Source organism: Chiloscyllium plagiosum, chromosome 28 (assembly GCF_004010195.1).
Source record: "Chiloscyllium plagiosum isolate BGI_BamShark_2017 chromosome 28, ASM401019v2, whole genome shotgun sequence".
NCBI lineage: Eukaryota > Metazoa > Chordata > Chondrichthyes > Orectolobiformes > Hemiscylliidae > Chiloscyllium > Chiloscyllium plagiosum.
In genome coordinates, this window is record NC_057737.1 from 20077493 (window position 1) to 20104943 (window position 27451).

The 27451-nt window shown below is 38.1% G+C and overlaps 1 protein-coding gene across 2 annotated transcripts in view; it reads left to right on the plus strand.

Moving 5' to 3' along the window:
* Positions 1–27451, plus strand: part of phf12b (PHD finger protein 12b) — an 86544-nt gene that overhangs the window by 17650 nt on the left and 41443 nt on the right. For both annotated transcript variants that reach the window (XM_043718462.1, XM_043718463.1), the window contains exons 3-5: positions 14118–14190; positions 17022–17439; positions 22315–22435. In XM_043718462.1, the coding sequence (XP_043574397.1) occupies positions 14118–14190; positions 17022–17439; positions 22315–22435 (612 nt within the window). The remainder of the gene's footprint in view (positions 1–14117; positions 14191–17021; positions 17440–22314; positions 22436–27451) is intronic.

Genomic DNA, 27451 nt, shown 5'->3' on the forward strand with positions numbered 1-27451 from the left:
CATAAACCAAATCATCCGCTGACATTTCCGCCACCTCCAAACAGACCCCACCACCAGGAATATATTTCCCTCCCCACCCCTTTCCGCCTCCCACAAAGACCATTCCCTTCGTGACTATCTGGTCAGGTCCACGCCTCGCCTACAGCTCACCCTCCCATCCTGGCACTTTCCCCTGCCACTGCAGGAACTGTACAACCTGCGCCCACATCTCCTCCCTCACCTCTATCCAAGGCCCTAAAGGAGCCTTCCACATCCATCAAAGTTTTACTTGCACATCCACTAATATCATTTATTGTATCCGTTGCCCCCGATGCGGTCTCCTCTACTTTGGGGAGACTGGATGCCTCCTAGCAGAGCGCTTTAGGGAACATCTCCGGGACACCCGCACCAATCGTCTCATTTTGGACTCCCAGAGTGAAGTTGGAGTCGCAGGTAGACAAGAAGGCATTTTGCATGCTTGCCTTTATTGGTAAGTGCATTGAGTATAGGGAGTTGGGAGGTCATGTTGCGGCTTAACAGGACATGGGATAGGTCGCTTTTGGAATACTGCGTGCAATTCTGGTCTCTCTGTTACAGGAAGGATATTGTGAAACTTGATAGGGTACAGACAAGATTTACAAAGAGCTTGCTAGGGTTGGAGAGTTTGAGCTATAGAAATAGACTGGGGCTATTTTCCCTGGATGTTGAGAGGTGACCTTATAGAGGTTTAAAAAATGGATAGGGTGAATAGGCAAGCCTTTTCCAGGGTAACATACTGAGAGGATGTTACACTCTGGCTTTACAGTTACTGGGACAAATACTCTGGGGATGAGGCAAAGGTTAGCTATTTAGGACTGAATAATTTCTTCACTTGGAATTCTCTACTCCAGGGAGTTGTGCACACTCAGTCACTGTGAAGAACATGTGAGAAGCTGGGGATAATGTCAGTTTAACCATAATCTTACTGAATTGGAGCATGCTCCAGAGGGCTGTATGGTCTTCTCCAATTCCTGGTTCTTATAATAAACAGGAGAGTGGTGTTTGGACATGACGTTTGTCAAGCTAAAACACTAAGTAAATACTGGGTTTTGATCTGTAGATCAGTTGAGCCGAAATAAATCTATCTTGTTGAAGCAAAATATTCTTGTATCTTTCAAACTTTTTTTGCTTTTCCCTCTTCATTTTTAAAAAGTCCTTGCTTTTGCTCATGCAAGTAACAGAGCTGATACTCACTTTGCTTGCAGAGGTGTGATCCTCCTAGAACCACTATTAGCCATTTTAAAAATGAATTTTATTCAAGTATTTAACTTGGTTTCTTGCATGTTCAATAATAGTGTTGTGATATGTTGGTTATGCATTACTTGTCTTTTTCATAAGTAAATATACTTTAATGGTAGTGAAACCAGCAACCTTTGGTGCTCACTTCATCTCGACAGTCTTGCTTGTACTTCGCATTTTTGTTAACCTTTTTTGTGCAGGCGCTTGCTTTTCTAGGAATTTCAACCCACAGACCCAAATGTATGGTATCTTATTTAAAATGGTACCGTTTGAAATATTGAGCTCTGTTATGATGTATCTTTGAATCACAAGAACTTACAAGTGTAATATATCAAAGCGTCAGTTGTTTAATTGTTCACTGCTGCAAGCCAAGAAGATTCATTTGCTAGCATTGAATAGACGAATAAGTTAGGAGTTAAAAGTTTGTACTATCTACAAGATGCACTGCAGAAATTCACCAAAGATGCTCAGACAGCACCTTTCAAACCCATGGCCACTTCCACCTAGAAGGGCAAAGGCAGCAGATACGGGGGGAACACCATCACCTGCAAGTTCTCCTCCAAGCCACTCTCAATCCTGACTTGGAAATATATTGCTGTTCCTTCATTGTCACTGGTTCAAAATCCTGGAATTCCTACTCTAACTGCATTGTGGATCAGTCCACAGCAGATGGACTTTGATGGGGATTCAGAAAGACAGCTCACCACGACCTTCTTAAGGGTAACTTGGGGTGGGCAATAAATGCTGGTGAGCCAGCAACACCCACGTCCCACAAATGAATTTTTAAAAAAAGTTCAAAAAAGCCCCAGCGATTAGCACTTCCTCAGTGCCAGGGGCCCAGGTTCGATTCCAGTCCCCAGTGACTGTGTATTTGTACTTTCTCCCTATGTCTGCGTGGGTTTCCTCCCACAGTTTGTAGATGTAGGTTAAGTGGATTGGCCATGGCAAATTGTTCGTAGTGTGGAGAGGTGTGCAAGCAAGGTGAGTTAGCCATGGTAAACGTGAGGCTATGGAGGTATGGTCGGGGAGGGGGCTGGGTCTGGATATGTGTGGGATGCTCTTCAGAGTGTTGGTGCAGACTCAATGGGCCAATTGGCCTCTTCTTGCATTGCAGGGATTCTATGATTCAAGCTGTTTGTTGTGTTGTCCATTATCTTCTCATAACTAAAATGAGTGTGGATATATAGAGAAAAATGAAAATTCAGTGAGCGTTTTCTACTCCACACACTCATACAGCTACATGTGCCACAGATAAGAAAAGCAAATACAGGGTGGAAATTAAATTGTTGTCTAGCGTAATTTATGCAAAGTACTTTTGTAAACCTAGTTTTAAAATAGGTTACGATTTGTACTTCTTCCCTGGCGACGTCTAAATTCATCAAGTTGAGATTCTGTGAACCTGAATTTACTTAAGTTGAATGGAATTTGGAAGGTACGATATGGTGGAATGGTGAAATGCTCTGCTTTGAAGATTTTAAGATTGGAAAGGCTATTCTGCCAAGTTTAGGATTTTACTTGTTAAAATTTGAGAACAAATATTTGTGTACTTTTGTTTGCTTCTCTCCTATGAAAACAGTATTGTCTGCTTGAATGGCACTACTAAGCTCACTAACGACACATAAACATTACTTATTGCTTGCCTTATTAAGTTTGCTGTTAGCAAAGTGACTTGAGAAACCAATCTATAGAAGTGGCTCTCTAATCATAGTTGCATTAGTCCTTGTTATGACACTTCAAAGCAAAATAACTTTTTTTTGCTAATTGGAAGCCCTGTCATGATAAATCTAATAAATTACAATTGTTGATACCATCAAGATTTGTTGATAGCTCGCCTGTCTACCAGTGGTTGACACTATATTTCTTGATGTTCTATTGCATCCTTACCAGTTTGCAAGTGTAGATTAGCCTTTTCTAAGCCACCTAGTTGTGAAAGAATTAACAATTCTGCGTATCTATAAACTGTACAAAAGTACTAGTCAAGCATTGTGGGAAAATTAGTACGTTGAAATGTGAGTTTAAAATATAGGATTAATTTGTTTTAACTTTGAACAAGAATTTGTAAACTTCTCATGACCAATAGGTTTTGTAGAGGACTGAGCTCAAAACATTGCAACCAAGATTGAAAGCATTTCAGTGTATCTTGTAAATAGAAGGGAAATCTTTTGTTACCACTCTGAGTCATTTGAAGCTGTTCTTGTCAAAATCAAAATAAGTATTAAAAGACAAAGAAAATTTAGAACTTTTTTTGCTTTCACAGTACTCTTCATCTCCAAAACAACAAAAATCAGACATCATTTGACATGGAGTTCACCTTGGCTTAGCCTTACTTCTGAAGCAGATCAGTAGTAAAACCATTAGGAAGATTCTTTGAGAGATATTTGCCCAGTATGCACTTTCCTGACATAGATAAGCATGTTTACAACTTTACAAAAACTTTTGTCAAAATCCATATTTATTTGATCAGAAAATTGAGTTTATTTAGTAAAATCAATTTTGATCATGTCCTTACACAATGGAATGGTACTTTTTAAAATAAATGATACTTTCTACCATTACAAGTACCTTTAAAATGGAGTCAGAAACTTGTGATATTGGAAAATGTAGCAGTCAGTCTGTGACAAGATGTTTCAAGCGTAATAAGATAATTGAGGCGGTAAACTATTTTAGCGATGTTCATTAAACTTCTGAAGTTAGCACAGACTGGTTTCAGTAATCTCTTACATGTAACAGTCTTTAATACTGCACTGAAGCATTTTCCTAAATTGTGTACTGGTGTTTGTCAAATGGACCTTTTTTGATTGACAAGCTTTTGAAGTGATATGAATGCTACCGCCAAGTTAACTAATGTCCATATGGATCCACCTAACATTTTTTGTCTGTGTGCCAAAAGTGTAAAGAACCCCATAGAGCAATAGTAGTTTAGTTTCTTTGGGTTAGAAATTAATTGGTTTTTGTATGAATGCCATGGTTAACAATCTTCAGTTTGAGCTTGAGGTTTACGGAGCTTAAAAAAAATGAATTATATTAATTTGCTCTAATAAACACTTGTACCTCAGGTAATGTCAGGGCATCTCCCATTACATTGCCAATCAATCCCAAAATGCCACAAAGTTGCTTTGAGAAGCAATGGAAGTAAACAATCAACTGTCTTTGGAGTTTAATACCGAAAGAGCTTGATAGCATTGGTTATCTGTCTTCAATGCTTCTTTTCCAACGCATATCACTTAGCCATCTCCCTCCAGCACAGGTTGCTGTTGGTGCCAGTGGTGCCCATTGACTTGAGAATTTGAAACTCATTTTGATCAACATAAGCAAGGCAATTTTGTATGTGACACCGGAGCTATTGTTAGTTATTTGGAGATTAATTATCTGGCTTAACCTTAAAATCCGCAGGCTTACATCAATATAAGTCAGTTTTTGTTTTCTAAAAGGCAAAGCATTAATGTTAAGTGCTTTGATAGTTGTGTTTGTGTTCATAATTGCAGAAGATGAGACTGATTTGCAGGTAGCATCATGATTGATCAGTTTGTGCGATGTTACTGACTGCCTTAAAATTTTTCTGGTTTAAGTATGTCTAACTAAGAATGCAAATAGCCTGAAGGCTGTCCAACTCTCTCCATGTGATAGTAGTTTGATGTCTAAATGTTTTGCGCTGTGTCAGAGACTTTGTCTAGTATAGTGGACCATTCCTCCCATCTTGGCTCATCACTGGTGAGTTCATCTGTAAGATATCATGTTCTTCCTTCATTTGGGAATTTTGTTTTTTTTAAAATATGACTTTGAATTCACAGTAAATCTCATTGTCCAGGAAGTCCTCCAGGTTAGTTTTGAAGAACACCTTTCCTTTTTTTTGACACTGTGCAAGCAAAACTGGAGGAAACTGGAATGAGAATAAGAAAGACCCAATACCCATTACTCAATTGTTTTCTTTTACTGTCAAATGGTTCTAAGATACATGTCACTAATTCTCTGTTTGAAAATCCATTCTAAGTGTTGACCACTCTTTGAGCAATAACGAACTGATATCAAGTCAAAATTTGCTGTTTGCTAATTTGACTTTTCAAAATGTCTGACATCTGCCATTTCCAGTTCCTTAACTATGTTTTATATCTATAAGATGACCTTAGATTACATCTATATAGAGTGGGGGGAAAAATATCCCACATTTCAACAGTCTATCTTAATTCTTATCTTTTTGTCTTTTCTGCATTTTTTTCAACCCTTCGACAGCTTCATTGATCTTCACGGACTGCATTGTGATTTTGGCTAATCTGTTGGATTTCTTAATTGCATTTCCTGTCACTGTTGGTTCCACTTCTGCAATTGGTTTGAGTAATTTTGTATTGGTTATAATGCAAATATTAGATTTTGTAAGCATTAGATGGTTGATAAAAGGCTTCAAGGTAGGCAGATTGGTAGCAGGTACTATTTGTCAATCTAGCTGCTGCAATTGAATTTAACATGGAATGTAATGGAATTAAATTGGTACCACTATACCACTTTGAGAAGAATGAGAGAATATACTTGAGTTGAAGGCATATGTTTTTGATGCACAAGCTTGAAGGTTTAAACATCATTTCTGTGATCTGCCAAAGGGGGACATAGATGGTCCTTCTGTTTCTCTTCTGTGCATTTATTAGCATTCCGGAGTGAAATATCTAATTTGAGGCTTTGTTCCCTTGTCTGTATGTCAAACAGATTTTTTAAAATGTCTGTTAATTATCTGGTTGCATGTTGTTTAGAAAAGAAACAAAAAGCTTGGTAACATTTCTAGCAAGAACATGCATTCACACTGTTGGGATTGCTCTCTTTATAATTTTCTTGCTCAGATCAAGATGTCTGGTGATTTGTTTATTTTTTGCTTTTATGGTTTTGAATGAATTTCGATAGCTGATTCTGGTCTGAGGCATCTTCTTAGTTTTGTATAGTACTCCCAACAAATTGGATGTTTTTGGTACTAGCCAGAGGAATTTCAACTACAATCTCCTAGTTTGACTGGGTTCACTGTGCCTATGTTTTCTTGGAGCAAGATCAGGAAAGTTTGGCTAATGTCTCATCGAACCAGGTGTCCTGTATTTCTTCTAAAGATGTGATCTTTGGTAGATTTTTTAAAATCTGAACCCTCTCTTCTTTGAACGTGACTACCTCTGGCTTTAATCAAAGGCCAATGTTTGCAGTCCACAGAGAACTAACTTTAAGCAAGATCAGGAAAGTTTGGCTAATGTCTCATCGAACCAGGTGTCCTGTATTTCTTCTAAAGATGTGATCTTTGGTAGATTTTTAAAAATCTGAACCCTCTCTTCTTTGAACGTGACTACCTCTGGTTTTAATCAAAGGCCAATGTTTGCAGTCCACAGAGAACTAACTTTAAAAAAAAATTCATACATGAGATGTCGAGTGTTGCTGGCAAAGCTAAAATTTATTGTCTATTTCTCATTGCCCTTGAAGTGGCAGTGAGCTGCTGCCTTGATCTGCTGCATCCTGTAATGTGTAGGTGCACTCAGTGCTGTTGCAACAGGAATTCAGGCTTTTGATCCAAAGACAGTAAGGATTGGTACAATATTTTCAAGTCAAGATGACGTGGATTGAAGGGAAACCTGCAAGTGTTACCATGTGTCTGCAGTCCATGTGTTTCTAAGTGTAGAGATTCTCTGTTTGGAACATAGCTACTTTGAGTCTTATAGATGTTACACTGCAGCACCATTGGGGAGGTGGGTATTTGAAGGGATGTATTGGGTGCTAAATAAGACTGTTGCTTTCTCCTTGAAAGAGTTGAGCTTGTTGGATATTATTAGAGCTGCATTCATCCAGGTTAATGGAGAATAATCCATCACGCTACTGCCTTGTGCCCTGTAGATGGTGGACATGCTTTGGGGAATCTAGAGGTGAGTTACTTGCTGCAAAATTGTGATCCTTTGTACATGGTTCCTTCATCTCGTGTTCACAGCAGGCCAAGAATGGTAATGTAACAATATAATGAGTTTGGATCTTTAAGCAGGGAGGGGTTGTACATCAGACCTAAGTTAAAGGGCTACCGTTTGACTAACTGGAATCCTACCTTTGTATTTCAAAGGCTTTCTATACAGACATCACCAACCCACTTGCAACTTGTCTCAGAAGCAGTGATTTATCAGTGGAATGTTTTTGTTCCATCTGAACCTCAGATGTCAGACTTTGAGACACCCCGAACTTGTTAATTTCAAGTCAGAGGTATTTTTGTTGAGCAAAGGTATTAAGCATTATGATGCAAAGGCAGGCAGGTAGGTGTATGGAGTTAGGTATACTTGCCTCAGATCAGCAGTGACCTCATGGAATGGTGAATGGGCTCGATGCTAAATGACTTCTGTTTCGATATTTCTGAATGATAAAGCCATTTCAAGACTTCATAAAGACTTACCTGAATTATTAAAGAACTGTTTTTCATTTGTTTGATTTCAGTTACAAACAATGTTGCATTCTGAAAGCAGCTTGGAAAGGTTCGTTTTATTTGACCATACAATAGATTTTTGTTGTCCAACTAGAATTTGCCTTTCATAATTAAGGCTAAGAAAACATCTACCTTTTCTGAATTGTGTTCACTGCATTTTAGCATAATAACCAGCAGGAGGAGTTACTTTTGTAATCGTGAATGTCCAGATATATGCTTGCCAGAAAGTCTGAAAAGAAGGCAGCTTGAACACAATGAGATATTTGTGACATTTGTATTTTACTGCATTTGGTGCTTTGACATGCAACTTGCATGTATCGTCTAAATATATAATTTATTCTTAGTTTCCATGCGCACTGCGGCAACTAATATTTCACGCTTTATTTAAATAAACAGCTGATTATGAAATCTACCAGATGTGGATAAATCAAATGTGCCTGCACCCATATTAGAGTAAAGCACTGAATCTGGTTAGATTGCTACTTTTTAGGTTTCTCTGATTTTTGCATAAAAAATTAACCAAGCTTGCTGATAATTAAAATGGAAATATTTCATGATTCACTATTATAGGTGTTGGGGACTAAGTGTATGCTATTACATTACTGTCTTCTGGCATTTACAAACTAACTGACTAACGAAAATGTTATGTTACACTTTGCTTTGTTTTATGCATTGTATGCTTAAAGTTGTATCTACATTTGAGTTAACCGCTCAGGGGCATAACACTTCATCTGATCTAAAGCAGGTGTCATAAGTTTTGGTTGAGCAAAATGCAGTGGACTGAATGGCCTAATTTCTGCTCCTATGTCTTATGATCTCCTATATTGTGGTAACCAGAACTTTGCAGAGGACATAGGTATCCTATGTGCCTTCTTAGTCACCCTATCCATCTATCCTATTGACTTATACAATCTCTGGACATGCGGACCGAAGTCCTGTTGATCATTTATACTGCCATTCATCATATACTTTTTTGCTTTAATTTTCCTGAAATGCATCACTTTATGCTTCTTTTAGATTAAACTCCATCTACTACTGTTATGCTCATCTCTTGACCAGCCAGTCTAAATCTACTTACAGACTTGAGGCTTGGAAAGCTTTCCAATTCTCAGCCTCAGTGGTACTCTTCATTTTTGGTAGGAAGAGATGTAGCTATCTTTGTTTTGGGGAGTTGTTTCTGTGTGCATAGTCGGATATTTTCCTATGTCTTATAGACTTATTAAGAGAGTCACATATTAGACGGATGAGGTAGAAAGTAGAGTTGAGAATTACCATATCAGCCAAACTCTCATTGGAAAAATGGAGTGGATTCAATGGGCTGAATGGCCTTTTCTGTTTTTGTGAGTAATGGTCATAGTGTAGTGGGAGATTTGTCATTTTTGGTTATGATAACCAGTTCTTTTTATATTTATTGCAAATCTTGGAGATTTTTCTGCTGTCATGTTGGGTTTTTGTTCTTTTGGTGTTCAATTATCCAGCAGCATGTATAATGGGGGCACGGTGGCACAGTGGTTAGCACTGCTGCCTCACAGCACCAGAGACCTGGGTTCAATTCCCGCCTCAGGCGACTGACTGTGTGGAGTTTGCATATTCTCCCCGTGTCTGCGTGGGTTTCCTCCGGGTGCTCCAGTTTCCTCCCATAGACACAAAAATGTGCAGGTTAGGTGAATTGGCCATGCTAAATTGCCCGTAGTTTTAGGTGTAGGGGAATGGGTCTGGGTGGGTTGCTCTTCAGCGGGTCGGTGTGGACTTGTTGGGCCGAAGGGCCTGTTTCCACACTAAGTAATAAATCTAAAGTGTTTCTTTGATTTCAGCGGCAACATTAGATTGACACACTGTTCTTAATCAGACATGTTAAAAGACTTTTTTTAATGTTTACTTGTTCGGATGTTTGCATTTATTCTGGATGGTATTTTATTCCATTTAAAAGTATCTATTGTGTTTTTGATGTTTGCTGTGTCTCATCTGTGTGGAGAGGACCAAAATTGTTTCCTGCCAGAATAAAACTAAAGGCACACTCTGTGCTTAGTGGTGGTGGGATGTTTCTGTAATATTTTTTAGCTGGATGTAAACATCCATGCAAAACAATGGTGCACATGTTTGGCCACTTCACAGAATGAGGGATTCCCACGAGTTGACTTTGAGGTAGCTTGTTTGCTTTTAGTGTTATGCTGGCCATTTCAGAAAGTCTCCACTAAAAGCCAGGCTCTAAACAAAAAGGCTAAACTTGTGGAAGCTGGGCAACGCAAGTTCTTTTGGTATAGTTCTGTCCTTCATAGTTCAGCATTTATATGAACAGCCTTTTCTAGCTCTTCATTCTCTGGCTGACAGGAATTGCCTGATTTGCATCACTTTGGAGTTTATAATTTTTGTTGTGTCCATATCATTGCAACATTTACCTGGTTGTTCCTGCAGATATCATGCCTATAAAAGATGAGGTACAGATCCAAATGGCAGCCTTGTACCAACCATGGCTGGGCAAGACTGTTTGACTGTCATCCATGTAGCCTTTTTTTTTGGATCGTGTAATTTTTTTCATGAGGAGGAGGGGTGGCTGATGAATCTAAAATCTGTATTATATTTCCTGAGTAGTTGTGAGAAACAATGAGCTGAACTTGCACAATGCTATTCAGTTGTGCTAATATGATTGTTTGTCCAGCTTATTTAGCTTATCAAGAGGAAAGTGACTTGCTGCAATGAAAAAGACACACTGTTGAGTAAGTTGGATCTAAATTGCTTACCTATCAAAATTAAATGGAAGTTTGCTATTTACCTACAACCAAATGACGATTGAACAGTTTGATGGCTTAATTTGCTGCTATCACTTAGCTGTTGCAGTTTCACTATTGAAAAATCATTTTAGGGCAAAAGATGCTATTTTTCTCCCTGCAGATTTTTTTTTGCAGTGCAAATTAAACTCCCTTATTAATTACCTGCTTTTGTTTAGTATATAGTTACAGATTTTAAAAGCTATTTTCTAAATTTCCAATGGGCGTTTGCCATAATAGAGCACTTGTAATCTCTGGTAAAACCCAGGTGATGAAAATTAATCTCTCCCATTTTTCTTCCAATCCAGTCACATTTCAAGCTATGAAATCATCTTGAGGAAGCTAAAGTACAGAAAATGCCTGGGAGAATATGGGGAAATTAAACTTTAAGAATATTTATTCCATGAACCCCTTTGACAGTCAAAACCAGTCTAGGAGGTTTCGTGAACCAAATTTTATCAGAAAAGACACTTGATTGGTATCATCGTAACTAAGTTGATTGATCAAGTCTCCTCCTCTTGATTTTAAAAATACATTTAGCACCCACGACATCAGCTGGTGGGCAGTGTAATATTTTAAACTCTGTTTGCCTGTTGATAGGGGGCTACTCAATCATTTAATCATTTTACAAACTTCTACCAGGTCACTTACACTCTCTGCTTTCCTAGAATAGAAGCCATGGATTACCTGTGCAACTAAGGTTTATGCAAGTTAGTTAGGATTCTTGCAGCATTCTCCTGGATCTTTGCCAAGGTCATTAAAGCTTTCACAATGCAAAAGGACCAAAACAGGTGCAGTGCACAAAATGCATTCTAACTCTGTTTATATCCTTTGATTTATAAGTAATTCTGTTAGTACAATCAGTATTGTGTTTTGTTAGTTTTAGGTCTTTTCCCTCTCTGCTTCTTTCAGTATTCTTTGTGAGTGGTGAATATTTGTTGTCAGCTTGAATAATGCTAGAGATGATGTTTCTAACTCGCAACTACCTTTTCATTTTTGGAGGTATAAGAGAATTTCCTCATTAATAACAGAGGTATTAGAATTCTTGATAACCCAAACAGTACATTGGGCGCACCAACACCACAGGGTTCAAGAAGGTAGCCCACCACTGCTGTCTTGGGGCACACGTTGGGTATGCAATACATATTGAATTTTGTGATGATATCTTGTATCCTGTGAAGAAAAATAATGAAGAAGTCTCTTTACATTCTTGAGTAGCTCAGATGCTGTTATATAGAGTCATAGACATGAACACCGTAGAAACGGACTTGTCCAAGTCGACCAGATATCCTAAATTAATCTAGTCCCATTTGTCAGCATTTGGCCCATATCCCTCAAAATCCTTCATGTACCCATCCAGATGTTTTTTCAAATGTTGTAATTGTATCTGCCACCACCACTTCCTCTGGCAGCACATTCCATATGTGCACTGCTCTGCATGAAAAATTGCCCCTTAGGATCCTTTTAAATCTTTCCCCTCACGCCTTAAACCTATGCCCTCTAGTTTTGGACTACCCTATCCCAGGAAAAAGACCTTGTCTATTTATCCTATCCATGCCCCTTATAATTTTTTAAACCTCTATAAGATCACACCTCAGCCTCTGATGCTCCAGGGAAAATAGCCCCAGTCTATTCACCTTCTCCCTATAACTCAAGCCCTCCAATCCTAACAACATCCTTGTAAATCTTTTCTGAACCCTTTCAAGTTTCACAACATCTCTCTGATAGGAAGGAGAGCAAAATTGCATGTATTCCAAAGTGGCCTAATCAATGACCTATACAGCTGTAACATGATCTCCCACCTCCTATAATCAGTGCACAGGCTAATAAAGGCAAGTAAAGCAAAAACCGCCTTCACTATCCTGTTTTTCATGGAACTATGAACTTGCACTCAGAGGTTTCTTTGTTCAGCAACACTCCCCAGGACCTTACCATTGTGTGTAAGTCCCTCCCTGATTTGCCTTTCCAAAGGGCAGCATCTCTCATTTATCTAAATTAAACTCCATGTGACTCCTTAGCCCATCTGACCAAGATCCTGTTGTACTCTGAGGTTACCTTCTTGACTGTCTTGAATGGTCAGGTGTCCTTTCATCTCTTAAAGTTTGGTTTGACCATCGTGAAGCCAACTGTCACTGTCTGGAATATTGCCATGCCAGCATCTCTCAGCATTGAAGTAACACTTTGAGGTTCTTGATTGCTTTGTATATCTAGGCTCCACAATTACCAGAAGTCTACTAGTTAATGATGAAATCTTTGCAAAAGCTGGAACTGTTGTGTCCAAGCTGAGTAAAAGTGTGTGAAACAACAGCAACTTGACTGAAAACAAGCAACTGAGTCTACCAAGAGTGCTTCCTGAGTATACCCCACTACAGTGATGAGACCTGGACAATGCGATAAGCAGTGAAAAGACTGAACAATTTCCAACTAAGCTGTTTCAGATTTTTTCTTGACATGTCAAGATAAGTAATTTAAATGTCTAGGAGTGTATTATTTCTGTCATTGTGGACTCATTGCTAAGCCAGCCATGTTTATGCTGGCTTGGCCACAGTCATCAGGTGGATAACTGGTGTATACCCAAAAACATTCTGTATGGCGAACTGATCACTGGGCCAGGATCTCCTCAGTGTTCCTGCCTTCACTACAAGGACACCTGCAAGCAAAAGGGAAAAATGGCAGACATTGGCAAAGGTCATGATTTTTGGAACCTAAATGTTTGTTTGGAAGTGTATGGATGAGGCATGCAGAAGTTTAAAGCTCAGCTGGCTGAGAGGAAGGCCTTGAGAATGCTGTGACCCTGATATCTTGCACCTTCTCAGCCCACTGCCTTCCTTCACAGGAAAAGTGGCAGTGATTGTTTTCCCACAGCATCAGGTGATGCTTAGCACACTTGACAACCAGGCTGTAAACCATTGTCATATGATGGTAGACTGCCACCACCAACTGAACTTGACACTGGAGCAGATCCAAGAGTCATTACTGACCTCTGTGAAGGCTTTGAAGCTTCAATACTTTTCATTAGAGGTGGAAAAAATATCCATTGTGTCTCATTAAATTTACAGCTCCTGCTGGAGGTTTTAATGTATGAATGTCTAGTAAAGTTGTGATCTTGTAGTTGAATTGCTTTCGGATGTTTACTGCCGTAACTCGGAGCAACAGTTGGTGTAATTTCAATATGATCTCTGCTTATTGAGTGAATTTGCTCAATTTTTGACAGTGCCTCAATATGGTCAGGCTGCGTAGTTGGAGTGCTTCACACAGAAAATTATTTGATATTATGTTTTAACATGTTTTAGCGTCTTATTTACAATGACTAATTCCTCGTGTAGGGCCTTATCTGAAAGACAGGCTCGCCTTTGATCCAAGACGCTATCATTATTGCAGTGGAATGTCAAGACTGGTGTTATGTGCTCAGTTATAGGATAGAATGTAAGCCAATGACATTGTGTCTCAGATTTTTAAGGGCCGTCACTTGGATCAATGGAATGCCAGCTCTTCTTGAAATGTTTGCTGAGTTTGTGGTTCCATTAATATGGACATTTCTACAGTTGTTTTCAGCTTTCTACAAGAAATGCAGTAATGAGTTTGAATTTAGTTTATTCATTTTGAAATTTAAATTGTGCCAAGTTCTGAATGTAACTAACTGAATTGTTTTCTATATTGTTCAGTAATCCCCCACTCAGTGAAGAGATGCTTCCACCTGGGGATTGGATGTGTCACAGATGCACAGTTCGCAGAAAAGTAAGTAGGTTTGTTTTAAAAAGAATCCTATGATTTTACTGGTAGTGGAGAGAATACAAGTCTTTCCCTTACCATTCCTCTCTGATAGGCAGTTTCGGAGGGATTTGTCATTCTCTTTTAATTTGTGAGAGAGCCATTTGAATATGTCAGTTTGAGCAGTTTCTGCAGACTGCTTTTTTTCATTACATGAGGCATCTTTGCCAGAACCTTCTGGTTTCTACACATTATAAGATCTTACAGTGTGTAAACAGACCCTTCAGCCCAACTCATCCATGCCAACTAGGTTTCCTCAACTGAGCTGGTCCCTCTTGTGTGCATTTGGGCCATGTCCCACTAAGACTTTCCTATCCAAATGTCTTTTAAATGTTGTAATTGTGCCCACCTCTACCGCTTCCTCTGGCAGCTCATTCCATACATGCACCACCTTCTGTGAAAAGGTTGCTCCTCAGATCCTCTTTATATCTTGCCACTCTCTAACCTCTAAACCAATGCTGTCTAGTTTTGGACTCCACTACCCTGGGGAAAAGACTTTGGCTATTTACCTTACCTGTGCCCCCTCATGATTTTATAAGGTTCTGTAAGGTCACTCCTCAGCCTCCTATGCTCCTGGGGGAAATAATCCCAGCCTATTCAGCCTCTCCTTAAACCTCTCACTGTACTTGTAAGTCTTTCTTTTTGTGCCATTTCCAGTTTGCAGGGAAACCAGAATTATACACATTACTACAAATGTGGTCTTACCAATGTCTTGCACAACTGTAACATAATGTCCCAGCTCCTGTACTCCATGCTCTGACCGATGAAGACAAACATGCCAAACACTGCCTTGTCTACCTATGATACCATTGCCAAGGAACTATGTACCTGCACTCCTAGGTCTTTCTGCTTGACAATACTTCCACAGGGCTGTAACATTAGAAGTGTAAATCCCGCCCTGGTTTGCCTTACCAAAATGCAACACCTCAGATTTACATGTATTAAGCTCCATCTGCCATTCCTCATCCAACCCGCCCTGTTAATCAAGATCCTGTTGTATTCTGACATGGTCTTCTGCACAGTCCACTATACTACCAATTTTGGTATCATCTACAAACTTTGTAACTGCCTCAAAATTCTCATCAAAATCATTCATACAAATGACAAACAACAGTAGATCCTTGCGGCACATGCTGATCACGGGCCTCCAATTGGAGAAACAGCCCTATACCATCGTGCTCTGTCTCCTACTGTCAAGCCAATTTTGTATCCGGTTGGCTAGCTCTCCCTAGATTCCATGTGATCTAATCTTAGTAACCATTCTACCATGTGGTCTACCTTACTAAAGGCCTTGTTAAATCTCTGCTTTCATCTATCTTCTTGGTCACCTCTTCAAAAGAAAAACTCAGATTGGCGAGACACTATTTCCCACGTTCAAAGCCACTAATCTTTCCTAGCTTCCCACAATGTCCTAGGATAGACTTCATCAATTTCTGTAGATTTATCTATCTTTAAGCATTTTAAGGCCTCCAGCGCCCCTTCCTCTGAAATGTGAACTCTTTTCAAGACATCGCTATTTTTTCCCCCAAGTTCCCTAGCTTTCATGTCTTTCTCCACAGTAAATACAGACGTGAAATACTTGTTTAGCATCTCGCCAATCTCCTGTGGGTCCACACTTAAATGACCTTGTTGACCTTTTAAAGGACCTTATTCTCTCCCCAGTCACACTTTTTCCCTTAACATACTTGTAGAAACTTTTTGGATTTACCTTTACGCTACCTGCCAGAACTAATTCATGTCCTGTTTTTGGCCTCCTGATTGCCCCCTTAAGTGTACCCCTATGTCCCTTTTACTCAAGGGATTTGCTTGATCCCAACCATCTATATCATACACATGCCACCTTTTTGTTTTCTTGACCTGAGTATCGAAGTCTCTGCTCATCCCTTCACACTAACAGGAATGTGCTGTCCCTGAATGCTCTCAATCCTGCTTTTGAAAGCTCCCACTTGCCAGGCTTTTCTTTACCTGTGAACAACCCCCCCCTCCCCCCTCCAAGCCTGATCATTGTTTGAAAGTTCCTGTCTAATACCATCAAAATTAGCCCTGCCCCAGTTTAGAGGTTGAGCTTGTGGACCAGGCCTTTTCCATAACTGTTTTAAAACTGAGAGAATTATGGTCACTGTTAGAGCCCTATTATCTTTAGAGCTGTCTGTGATCTCCTCCCATACTTGCAACTCAATTTCCTGCTGTTTTTGGGGGACCTATTGTGCAATCTCATCAAAGTGATCACCTCCTTATTTTTCAGTTCCACCCATAAATCTTCACAGGACGATCCTCAGAAATATCATCTGACTACTGTAGTGATGTTTTCCTAACCAAAAACTATCCTTCTGTCTTGCCTCCCCTTTCTGTAATAGCTATGATATCCAGTCCCTTGTTCCCATCATGCACTGAGTCACCTGCACCACCGATCAGGCCTCTTGCATATATATTTATTATTTAAAACAAAAACACAGTTCAACATTGTCTCCCATTTCACTCATGTCTTCAAATATAAATTGAGTCTAGATTCCAAAGAATGAGAGAATCCTTTGCTTAATATTTAGAAGTACGCTTCTAATTTGCTTTTAATAGTGCAATGCTGATACATTTTTGAAAACAGATGCTTAGTTTCTAAGTCATGGGAGTTGGAGAGAATTCATTTCAACTATTTTCAAGATGCTTGATTTTGGTTTCAAGTACTTTTTATATTTTAAACACGTCAGTTTTCCTTTTAACTGCCTTGGTCATAAATTGCTACTGAAGTTGTAATTTATAATTATATGGCATTGTTTGACAAATATTTTTCCTTTTCTTAGAAACAAGAGAAAAAAGAGAGATTTGGTCAAGTAAATGGTGTTATGGACAAACAGACGGTTAAAAGGACAGCATCCCCTACTGTTGACATGGACTTTTCTGATAAAACTTCCAGCAAAGCATTGGATTCCAGGGTTGACAGTAACTGTAGATCATTTGCACAAGCAAAAGGTTTGGAAAGACGTGTCAGCCGACCCGGCACACCAACATCAAATGCAAGCACTGACACACCCACTTCTGAGCAGAATGAGGTGGACGATGATATGATTGATGTGGACGATGAAAATACTGCCATCGAGGTGGACTGCTCCCAACTGCAAATAAGAAATCCATTTGAAATACTTATAGCAGCAGCAATGGAACGAAATCCAACTCAATTTCAACTTCCAAATGAACTGACATGTACCACAGCACTTCCAGGTGAGGGAGTCAGTGTAACTGCACTTGAGTTATTTGCAAGGTTCGTGAAGGTTTGTAGCTCAGGTTGAAGTCTAGGGTGTAGGTTTGCTCGCTGAGCTGTAGGTTTGATATCCAGACGTTTCATTACCTGGCTAGGTAACATCAGTGGCGACCTCCAAGTGAAGCGAAGCTGTTGTCTCCTGCTTTCTATTTATATCTTTCTCCTGGATGGGGTTCCTGGGGTTTGTGGTGATGTCATTTCCTGTTCGTTTTCTGAGGGGTTGATAGATGGAATCTCGATCTATGTGTTTGTTTATGGCGTTGTGGTTGGAGTGCCAGGCCTCTAGGAATTCTCTGGCATGTCTTTGCTCAGCCTGTCTCAGGATAGATGTGTTGTCCCAGTCGAAATGGTGGTTTTTTTCATCCGTGTGTTACTTATTTTCTTGGTGAGGTTCATCATCCCGTAAGTTCGACATTATTATTGCAACCTGTTATGAAATACAGTGCAAGCATATTAAAAATTATATATTGTGTACATTTGCACAAACTATAATGGTCATCGGATAATTATCCGAGATATCAATTTTGCTTTGTCACATTGAAGATTCCAGGTTTTGGAATAACTTTGCACCAGTAGGAGTGATGTTTAATGACATCTTATTTGGATTTTATTTGGGAAGTTGGACTCTGGCAATGATACATTTGGTTTGCCAAGGTGTTATGTTTAGCTTAAGTATGCATTTATCCAACCAATTCTTGAAATCATTAACACATCGCAACATAAAAGTGCGATAGCAGTAGTACTGTCCTTGAAACATTTGCAGCATATAAACATGCAATATAGTATAACAAGTACATATGAAAAGCAGGAACAAAAACAGAAGTAGCTGGAAAAGCTCAGCAGGTCTGATAGCATCTGTGAAGAGAAATGAGAATTAACTGATAGTGGAGAGCAGCAGTAAGCATGGATAGTGTGTTTGATAAAATTACTGATCTCGTGGTGTATATGTATTTACATGGGCTATACTTTTAAAAATAGATAACCCAGGTAACTTGATTAAATGGGCCAGACTGATCCCATCAAATTCTTTTTTTTAATAGCAATCTGAACATGGAACTAATATGGAATGGAACTGATGCTTGTATTTACAACAATTGTATTGTATTTGATTGAGCTGATTTGAAAGTCTTCCATTCCCAAACCCCACTACCTTTGGTGGCTATTACTTTTTCAGTAAAACAATTAGCAATGCTGAAGAATGCTGGTTTTATATTAAAAATGTAGATTGATACCAAAGCAAAAAAAAAATTTGTAATAGTAACTGCAATAGTTTTTTTTTTAAATAGTATCTGGAATACTGCTTTATATTGGAGTTACAGAAATAGATGTTTAACCAGTTTCCATATTATATCCCAAGATTTTTAAAGTATTCAGAAATGGAATGATTTATTGCAAGGGAAGATGTGAATTTCTTGGATGTGCTACAAAATGCTTGTTGAGTATTGAAAGGGTTAGCAATCCAAATGAGTCAAATACTCATTGATAGGAGAATTTCACCATATCTAAATGAAGTAACTGTATTTGCATCAAGATTTTATTAAGAAAATAACTTCTAAATGTATTTGAATGCCACATATGGTATCAGTTGGTTTAGGTGCAAGTTTAAAGGATGCTGTGAGCTGAAACTGACAAATTACAGTGATGTGGATTAATTGCTTTGTACAGATTCTGTCTGTGCAGTATATGAATTCTGTCTCTTTCTCCAGTGTTCCTCTAGTTTTTAATCTCAACCTCAATTCAGGCTATTCAGATTTACACTCTGGCTGTAAAGCAGTATTTTTTTTGGTTGCTGGGAAAAGCAACAAAGTATTGGCTGACTTCTCTTCCTCTGATTATTTTCCTTTCTCACTGCTGCCGCTGTCTGGCACTTGCATTAAACCTGCGTTTTCATCAACAAAGGAATGGCTGAGAAAACCAGGAATAGTGCATCGATATTTGAATTTTATTTTTAAACGAATGCTCCAATAATTTGAGCACTCTTTCATGTGGTTTTTCCCATCCTGTTTTTACTGCCTGTTTAGCAATGTGAACTGGCACTACACTCTGATTTGTATCATTTCTATATTTGGTGAGATCTGTTTGCAAAGATAGAGCTTGGCCCTGTTTATCCTGTCAGCAGTGATTGGCTTGGATGCTACACTGCTGAAGGCCTGCTGTGTTGCAAACAGACTGACTGGTTTGCTGAAAATACAAGAATCTTTTCTTGGTGTAGCAGGAGTTGCATGATCCATGTTGCAACAATTGCTGCAAAGAAACCCTAAACTGTTTCCTCATTTTGTTTAAATTAATAAGACTTCTTCACTGACTTTTGATCAGAGGGGATTAATAACTCCTCACTTATAGCTGTGTTCCTAAACGGTTCAACATTAAGTGAAAAACCTAAAGCCAATGTAAAAGCGTAGTTAAGTTCTGTAGGACCTTTCTCGTTGTCAAAAAAAGATTAAAACATTATTTCCTATCATTTGAAATACTTTACTGAATTCCTGTATTGTTAAATGAAAGACTTCTTAAAAAAAAAACTTAAAAATATGAAAGAAACATTTATCCTTTTCTTTACCTCCTGCAAACTGCTTCTCCTGTTGCACTCACCAGACATCGTACTTCCTGATACTCCGCATCACTGCAGACTTTCCCACTTTTCTGTCTGAACCTCTGCTGTGAGCAAGGGTTTTGGGAATGAGTGTTGAGAGGCAGGAAGAGGGTGCAGCAAGACAACAAATTGGAAGGTTGACAGCCATAGGGTGGGTCAGGAAACACTTGAGGCTGCACCAATGTCGCACTGATCAGGTCTCCTGGCCTTGCAGAAGACCCAGCACAAAGCAACTTTAAAACAACTTAAACCTAAATGTAAATGAGGTCCCCATTGAGTGACCAGCCATTAAAGGGTAATAACCTAAATGTAAATGAGGGCCCCATTGAGTGACCAGCCATTAAAGGGTAATGACTCAAAATAGGAACTTAGTGTAATCTTGCCCTCTTATTTAAGTTCCATAATTTTATATCCTCAGTTAAAAATTCCTCTTTGCATTCTGTACTACAACAAAATAATGTAAACTTCATACATTTTTCCTTTTTAAAATAGTTTCTCTCTGCAGGTTTAATTCTGTTGAATGTTATGTAGAACTTTGACACTCGTGCTTTATCAGGCTGCTCATAATGGCATATTGTATTCTAACTACATTGAATAATTCACGTCTCTGTTGTTATTCTGCTGTATAGCTTTATTTACTTGAACTTTAGGAATTTGCATAATTGTGTCACTAACACACTTTCCATTCCCAATTGATTGCAGATTAAATTTTGATATCCTGTACAAAATGTGGCAAAACTCTTATGTGAAAACCATCCGATTACTATCCCAATTGCAGAATATTTTAAACCAAAAAAATTTGCTTGCCCATAATTTTATTTAATTAGATCTCAGTCATGGCATTGAATGACCCAAAGATTAACAGGGAAGTTACCATTGTAACTGATTCTGTTTTGTGATCAGCAGTTGAAAATATGCTTGTCTCTTTTTTTTCAAATTCGTTCATGAGATGTGGGTGTCACTAGTTAGACCATCACTTGCTGCTCATCCCTAATGGCCAGAGGGCAGTTAAGAGTCAACCACACTGCTATAGATCTGGAATCTTACATAGGCCAGACCAGGCAAGTAAGGACGTCAGTGTTCTTCCCCAAAGGATATTGGTGAACTAGATGGGTTTTACAAGCAATCGATAGCAGTTTCTTGATCATCATTAAACTGTAATTTCAGACTTTTGTTGATTTTCAAATTCCAGTATCTGCCATGGTAGGATTTGAACTCTGGTCCAGAAAAACCTATGTTTCTGTATTAATAGTATAGCGACAACACCACCAAGCCATCGCCTCCCTTATTGCAATATATTTATTTGCCATATTGGATGAATTCAGGATACATCAGTCCACTTTCTCCGCTTACCAACACATGACAAATTTGTACAGTGGTGACTTGGATAATATACCAAACAAGGTTAATATGCTATCCCAGCAAAGGAGTCAGTGATGAGTAACAGGGGAAATGGGGAGGTAATGAGCAAGAAATAGATGACATTTTAGAGAAGTTAACATTAAACTTTACCAATCATAGTGACTTTTTCTTTTAACTGTAACAAGGGCAAATGTGCTTTTAATTGTTCTAGTACATTATCTTTGATACCTCCAGTATTTTAAAAAACTTTTCTTTTTTGCATTGAAAGAATCTGCACATAATCCTGAAACTGGCTTGTACTCTGAAAGAAGGAATGGCATTTAGTGATGTGCTGTTTTATAGACGCAGTTCAGTAAACTTGAGGAAATTAACAGAATACAAGAAAAGAAGTTGGATTGATATAGCATCTTTAAAATATTAAAGCAGTCCAAAGATCTTTACAGCAGCACGAGAAACAAATTTGACACTGGCAGATAACCTATATGTCATAAGGCACTACTGCAAATCTGCCTTTAAAGAAGGAAAGAGAGATGAGGAAGATTTAAGAAGGGAATTCCAGAGATTTTAGCAGATGAAATTTCAACTGCCACTGGGGATCCGATTTAATATCTGGGATGATCAAGAAGCCAGAAATGCAAGGGTGCAGATTGAGTTGTGGGGCTTGTGGAGATAAGAAAGAGCAAAGTCCATTGAATGATTTGAAAATACACAACTAGAATACTTAAGAATTTCTGACTTCCATCTGGTGGCATTTCCCAACACTGAGTTTGTGGTGTTGAAGGAAAAACAAGTTTCAAAGGCAGTCTAACCATGGGGTTAGAAATAGGCACTTAAACCAAACCCAATCTTTGCTGCAGATAATGACGCAAACTGTATTACACAGGTACCAGTAAAAGAAGAAGAAAAGAGGAAACAACAGGGAAGAATGTGAAGAAGGCACAGCATGAACTAGACCACAATGGCCTAGTCCCATTGCCTGTCAAAGTTTGCTTCATTTGTAACAGGTGGGGATTTAATTTGTTTTCTTCTTGCATATAAACGGAATTCCAAGATATGAAAATGAACATGTGAATAAAGTGGCTGCAAAATTCTTTCTGCACTGTTGAATGCTCAGACTTGTTTAAGTTTCATGTCAGTGATAAGATAGACAACTTGAAATTTGCGTGCAGCTTTGCTCGTTTTTGTCAGTTATAAATTTTAGTTTTTATCTGTACAATGACAGGCCATCTGTGCCTACTCAGGAATGCTCAGGAAATTATAAATTGTTAACTGATCTGTTACGATGCTGAACAGATGTGTTTTTCTTTTCAATGTTGCACTTCACCTTTTTACATTGGTTGTGACCACACTGTCTTCAGAATTGTAGGTATCAACCTTGCAGCCTCACCCTTGCATTCCAAACATTGTATATCACATTTGAGCTACATAACTATTCTAATTTAGTGTCTGTTAGGGGTTAAATTTACATTTAAAATTGGATGTTCAAAAATTACTGGATGTCCCAGTTTTGTTACTTTTGTTCAGTGCAATTCAATAAATAACACATTTTAATGTCTTTTGAAATAATCTTAAATGCTCTATTTTTACAAACAATTAAGTGGAAGAATTCTAGTTTTTATTTTACTGGGCAATAATGTTGTTCCCCTCTACCTTCTAAAAGTTTTCTCAAGGTAAAAACAAAAACTTGGTTAGATGATTATAAGTATGATCCTTGAATGGCTGAAGAACTTGTCTTGGGCTGTGAAGGTCACTCACTTTTTTTTTGAAGGGATCCAACTCCAAAATGAAAATAGATGCTCTAGCAATGTTTAAAGAAACTTTATATTCAGGATCATAACATTCCTTATAAAGAAGGAACAAATAAGATTGGCCAAAGAGAATTTTGTAAAGGGTTTTTAATTTTTTTAGGTTGGATGTTGCATATGGTTAATTCAATTGCCTTTCATAGTGGGTTAACATTACAGGAAAAGCTGTTTTGGTTATCTGGAATGAATTTGGTATCACTGATATTAACTTCGAGGAGAAAATGAGGATTTCTCCAGTTTCCTAATTTCCCCACACCCCCCCACCTTGTATCCGTCCCAACCCTCAAACTCAGCACTGCTTTCCTAACCTGCAATCTTCCTGACCTCTCCGCCCCCACCCCCACTCCGGCCTATCACACTCACCTTGACCTCCTTCCACCGATCACATTTCCAACGCCCCTCCTGCAAGTCCCTCCTCCCTACCTTTTATCTTAGCCTGCTGGACACACTTTCCTCATTCCTGAAGAAGGGCTCATGCCCGAAACGTCGATTCTCCTGCTCCTTGGATGCTGCCTGACCTGCGCTTTTCCAGTAACACATTTTCATCACTGATATTAAATCAAGAAGCTAGAATCCCCTAGAGTTTCTGTCACAAAACTTGATTTTCAAAAAAGAAATTGCTAACTTCTAATTATGAAGTTAACTTGATAATTTGTCTCTAATTGAGCTAAAATGTCTGTTCATTTTGTCTGAACTCTGAATCCCTATTGTGTTGTTACATGACTCAATTCTTATATTTAACTTCCTGTGTGCTCTTCACCCTAATTGTTTACTGCTTTTTTGACTGACTGGTGGCCCCTGCTTATTTGACATGATTTGGGTCCCCACTTTCTAAAACACCAAACTTAATGCTTATGTCCAACTCACCAACTCAATCATTTCTAATAGTCATCTTGCTTCATTAAATATTTCACTCCTCTGACTCCAGCCATGAATCTGACCACCTTCATCGCACCATTATTTGTTCAACTCCTGGACCCCACTTTCTGGAATTATTTGTCAGACTACACAACATTCTGTATTCTTGCTACACCACTTAAATAATTGCAACTAATCATTTGTCTGTTGGTTGATGTCATGTTTTCGTCATTGGTCGTTGAACTGTCTTTGAATAATTTTGTGTTAATAAATGAATTGTAGAAATTCATATTTTTTTCTTTTACCTTAATTATATAACTAGAAATTGTCAGATGAAGCAATCCAGCTTGTTCTGTTTGAATGATTAACTTTATAAGAAGAGAAATCACAAATGTATGTTAGATGAATGGAATGAGAAGTAACTGAAAACTAAAAATGCAGCTCAGGCTAAACACTAAACAGAGCAAAGAAAAGAAAACCATTCATTTGTGGTCCGTTATATCTCTTTTAAGATCTCTTTTAATGCACCTGCTGCTTATTTTCTTCTTGTATACTGCTAACATGAAAGAACCCTTAACTACTATGAGTGCATCTTGAAAAAATTTTAAAAATGGAAAATGTGAGCAATTGCAGTTTGATTAACTTTGTAAAATCAAGAGTTACGTAATTTCAATATGCATTCTTCCAAGTTTTTTATTTTACGCAACTTGTATATAGGCTTAGAAAGTGCTGGTCCATCTACAAAATATCACAACTTTAGTGATCTGAAAGTGCTGTTTATATCTTTATAGATTGTAATTAAACCATTGTTACTATTTTCAACCCTTCATTTTGAGCTCTTTATCAATACTACACTTGCTTTTAGTACCTTTTTCAAATTCTACCAAACCTTATTCTAACCCTTGACCATTTCAATTTTTATGTAGTCTCTTAGAAATATTTTTAATACTAGCATTGCAGTGCATTTTTTTTTGGAATATTGATAAATTTGTTTAAGCAGTATTTTGGGTTTTAAAATTGTAAAGCCAAATAACTTAATACAGCAGTCTTGTGTAAGAATCATATATTTGACAATATGGGGAATAATATTGTGGTGATTAAGATTCACAGCATATTAACTTGACCAAGTGTGTCCAGGGCATCTTAGATTCATCTTTGGAAAATTTGTTTGACTGAGAGGCACCTGTAGCTGTTGTGTATGATAATTTGCTCAATGTTTTTCAATTGATCAGAGTTAATAAAGATGATTTTTGGAACCTGGATAATTGTTTTTAATTGAAGATCTGAATAGATATTACAGTTGCAATGTGATTCATGTTTCCTGTCCATGTGATTATGATGTGATCATACTTCAATTCTGGACAAAAAAAACTGAAGACCTTTCTTGTTTCACCAAGCAAGCCAGCTACACTCTTTTAGTTGACTCTGGGTATTCGAAACTTGACTGACCAGTTCCCCTGACAGATGTTGGCTGTGTGTGGTACTTAATGAAATTGAAAGCAACTTTTCAAATGCTTATTTCTCAGGAGGTAAAGGAACTAAAAATAACCAGAAACACAAAGGAGTCTATGCGGGCTATTTATTCTAATTTTTTTTTAATCTTGCATTTATTTTTGTATTGGATTTAATGGATAGAATTTTACAACTGTGTAATGTTGAAGAAATGAGCACGTACATTAAAAGAAAGAACACTCCAATAACCACGAATTCCAAGCATGTTGCCGTTTTCTTCCCTGTAAATAAACCAGCAGAGTTTAATTTTACTTACAAGTAGTAAGTTTAATATCTGTAAAAGCAGAACAATTTGAGATTTTTAAGGATTTTGTGAACAAAAACTTGTACCAGTTTATAATTAACTGCATGCTGGTCTGGAATATTATAAGGTAGGAAACTAATGAAAATGTGTTAATAAAACACAACTGTTTGGCTGGATCATTCACATTTCAGTTATTGTGTAGTAGTCCCCCATCTGATTTGCTTTTTTAAAAAAAAAAGAATTAATCAGTAAAACCGCACTGAGACATTTCTACTTGATTTCAATTCTAATGGGTAGATATGGGGAGGTGGTGGCATAGTTGTAATGTCTCTAGACTAGCAGCAGATACTCTGAGGACACAATTTCAAATCCCATCATGGCAGTTGGTTGAATTTATATACAGTGAGCCTGGATTTGCAAGTTAAGTTTAATAATGGTGATCTTGCAGCTATTGCAGATTTGTCATTTTAAAAAACCATTTAAAAATAACAGACTGGCTTGCTCATGTCTGTTATGGAAGGAAATCTACCATTAGTACTTTGGTCTGGCCAAAATGTGATTTCACACCCACAGCAATTTGGAAATTTTTAGGCAAAATGTCATGTGTAAACTTGCATTTGATTGGATGACTTTGCTCAAAGTATTTGAGCAGGTATTGCTACTTGGAGAAATTGTAATGATGCATGTCTATCGTTATCACTCATCATCCAGAGTGGATTGAGGGGACCAAGTAGATGTTACATTTTTAGTTTCAGAACACACTCAACAAGGTACACCTCAAAAGGTTAAGAAAGAAAATCAAGAGTCCATGATGTTGGATGTAATATTTGGTGTGAGTAGAAAATTGGCTAATGGGCAGGAAATAGTTGGAATAAGAGTTCTTTCTCAGGTTGTGACTTGTAACCAGTTGAGTTGCATCGGGATAAGTGCTGGTATTGCACCTGTTTACAGTGCAATATAATTTAAATTTATCATTTGTTAATGACTTGGAGGAAGGAAGTGAATGAACTGTAATCAGAGTTGCAGATGATACAAAAGTAAGTGGAAAGGCAAATTGAAAAAGAGAGAAATTGTTTCTAGGGGGATATTGATAGGTTAATTATGTGGGCAAAAAGTTGATAAATGGAGTATAATGTGGGAAAGTATGAAGTTCATTTTGAAAAGGAGAGCAAAAGTATTATTAAAATGGATAAAAACTGCAGAAAGCTACAAAAAAGGGACTCGGGGTACTTGTGCATGAAACAGAATTAACACACACATAGCAAGTAATCAGGATGGTTAAATAAAATGTCGGCTTTATTTCAAGTGGCTTAGACTGTAAGAGAAGAGAAGTCTTCCTGCAATTGTACAAGGTGCTGATGAGACCACATTTGGAGTCTTGAGAGCCGTTTTGGTGGCATATTTAAGGAAAGGTATCATTTTGTTGGAGGTAGCTCAAAATTTACCTGAATGATCCCTGGTAAGGAGGGTTTGTATTGTAAACAAAGGTTGAACAGGTTAGAAGAATGAGAGGTGATCTCGCTGAAATCTATAGTATTCTTGAGGGGCATGATAGGGTAACTGCTGAGAGGAGAGTCTAGACCCAGAGGGTATGGTCTTAG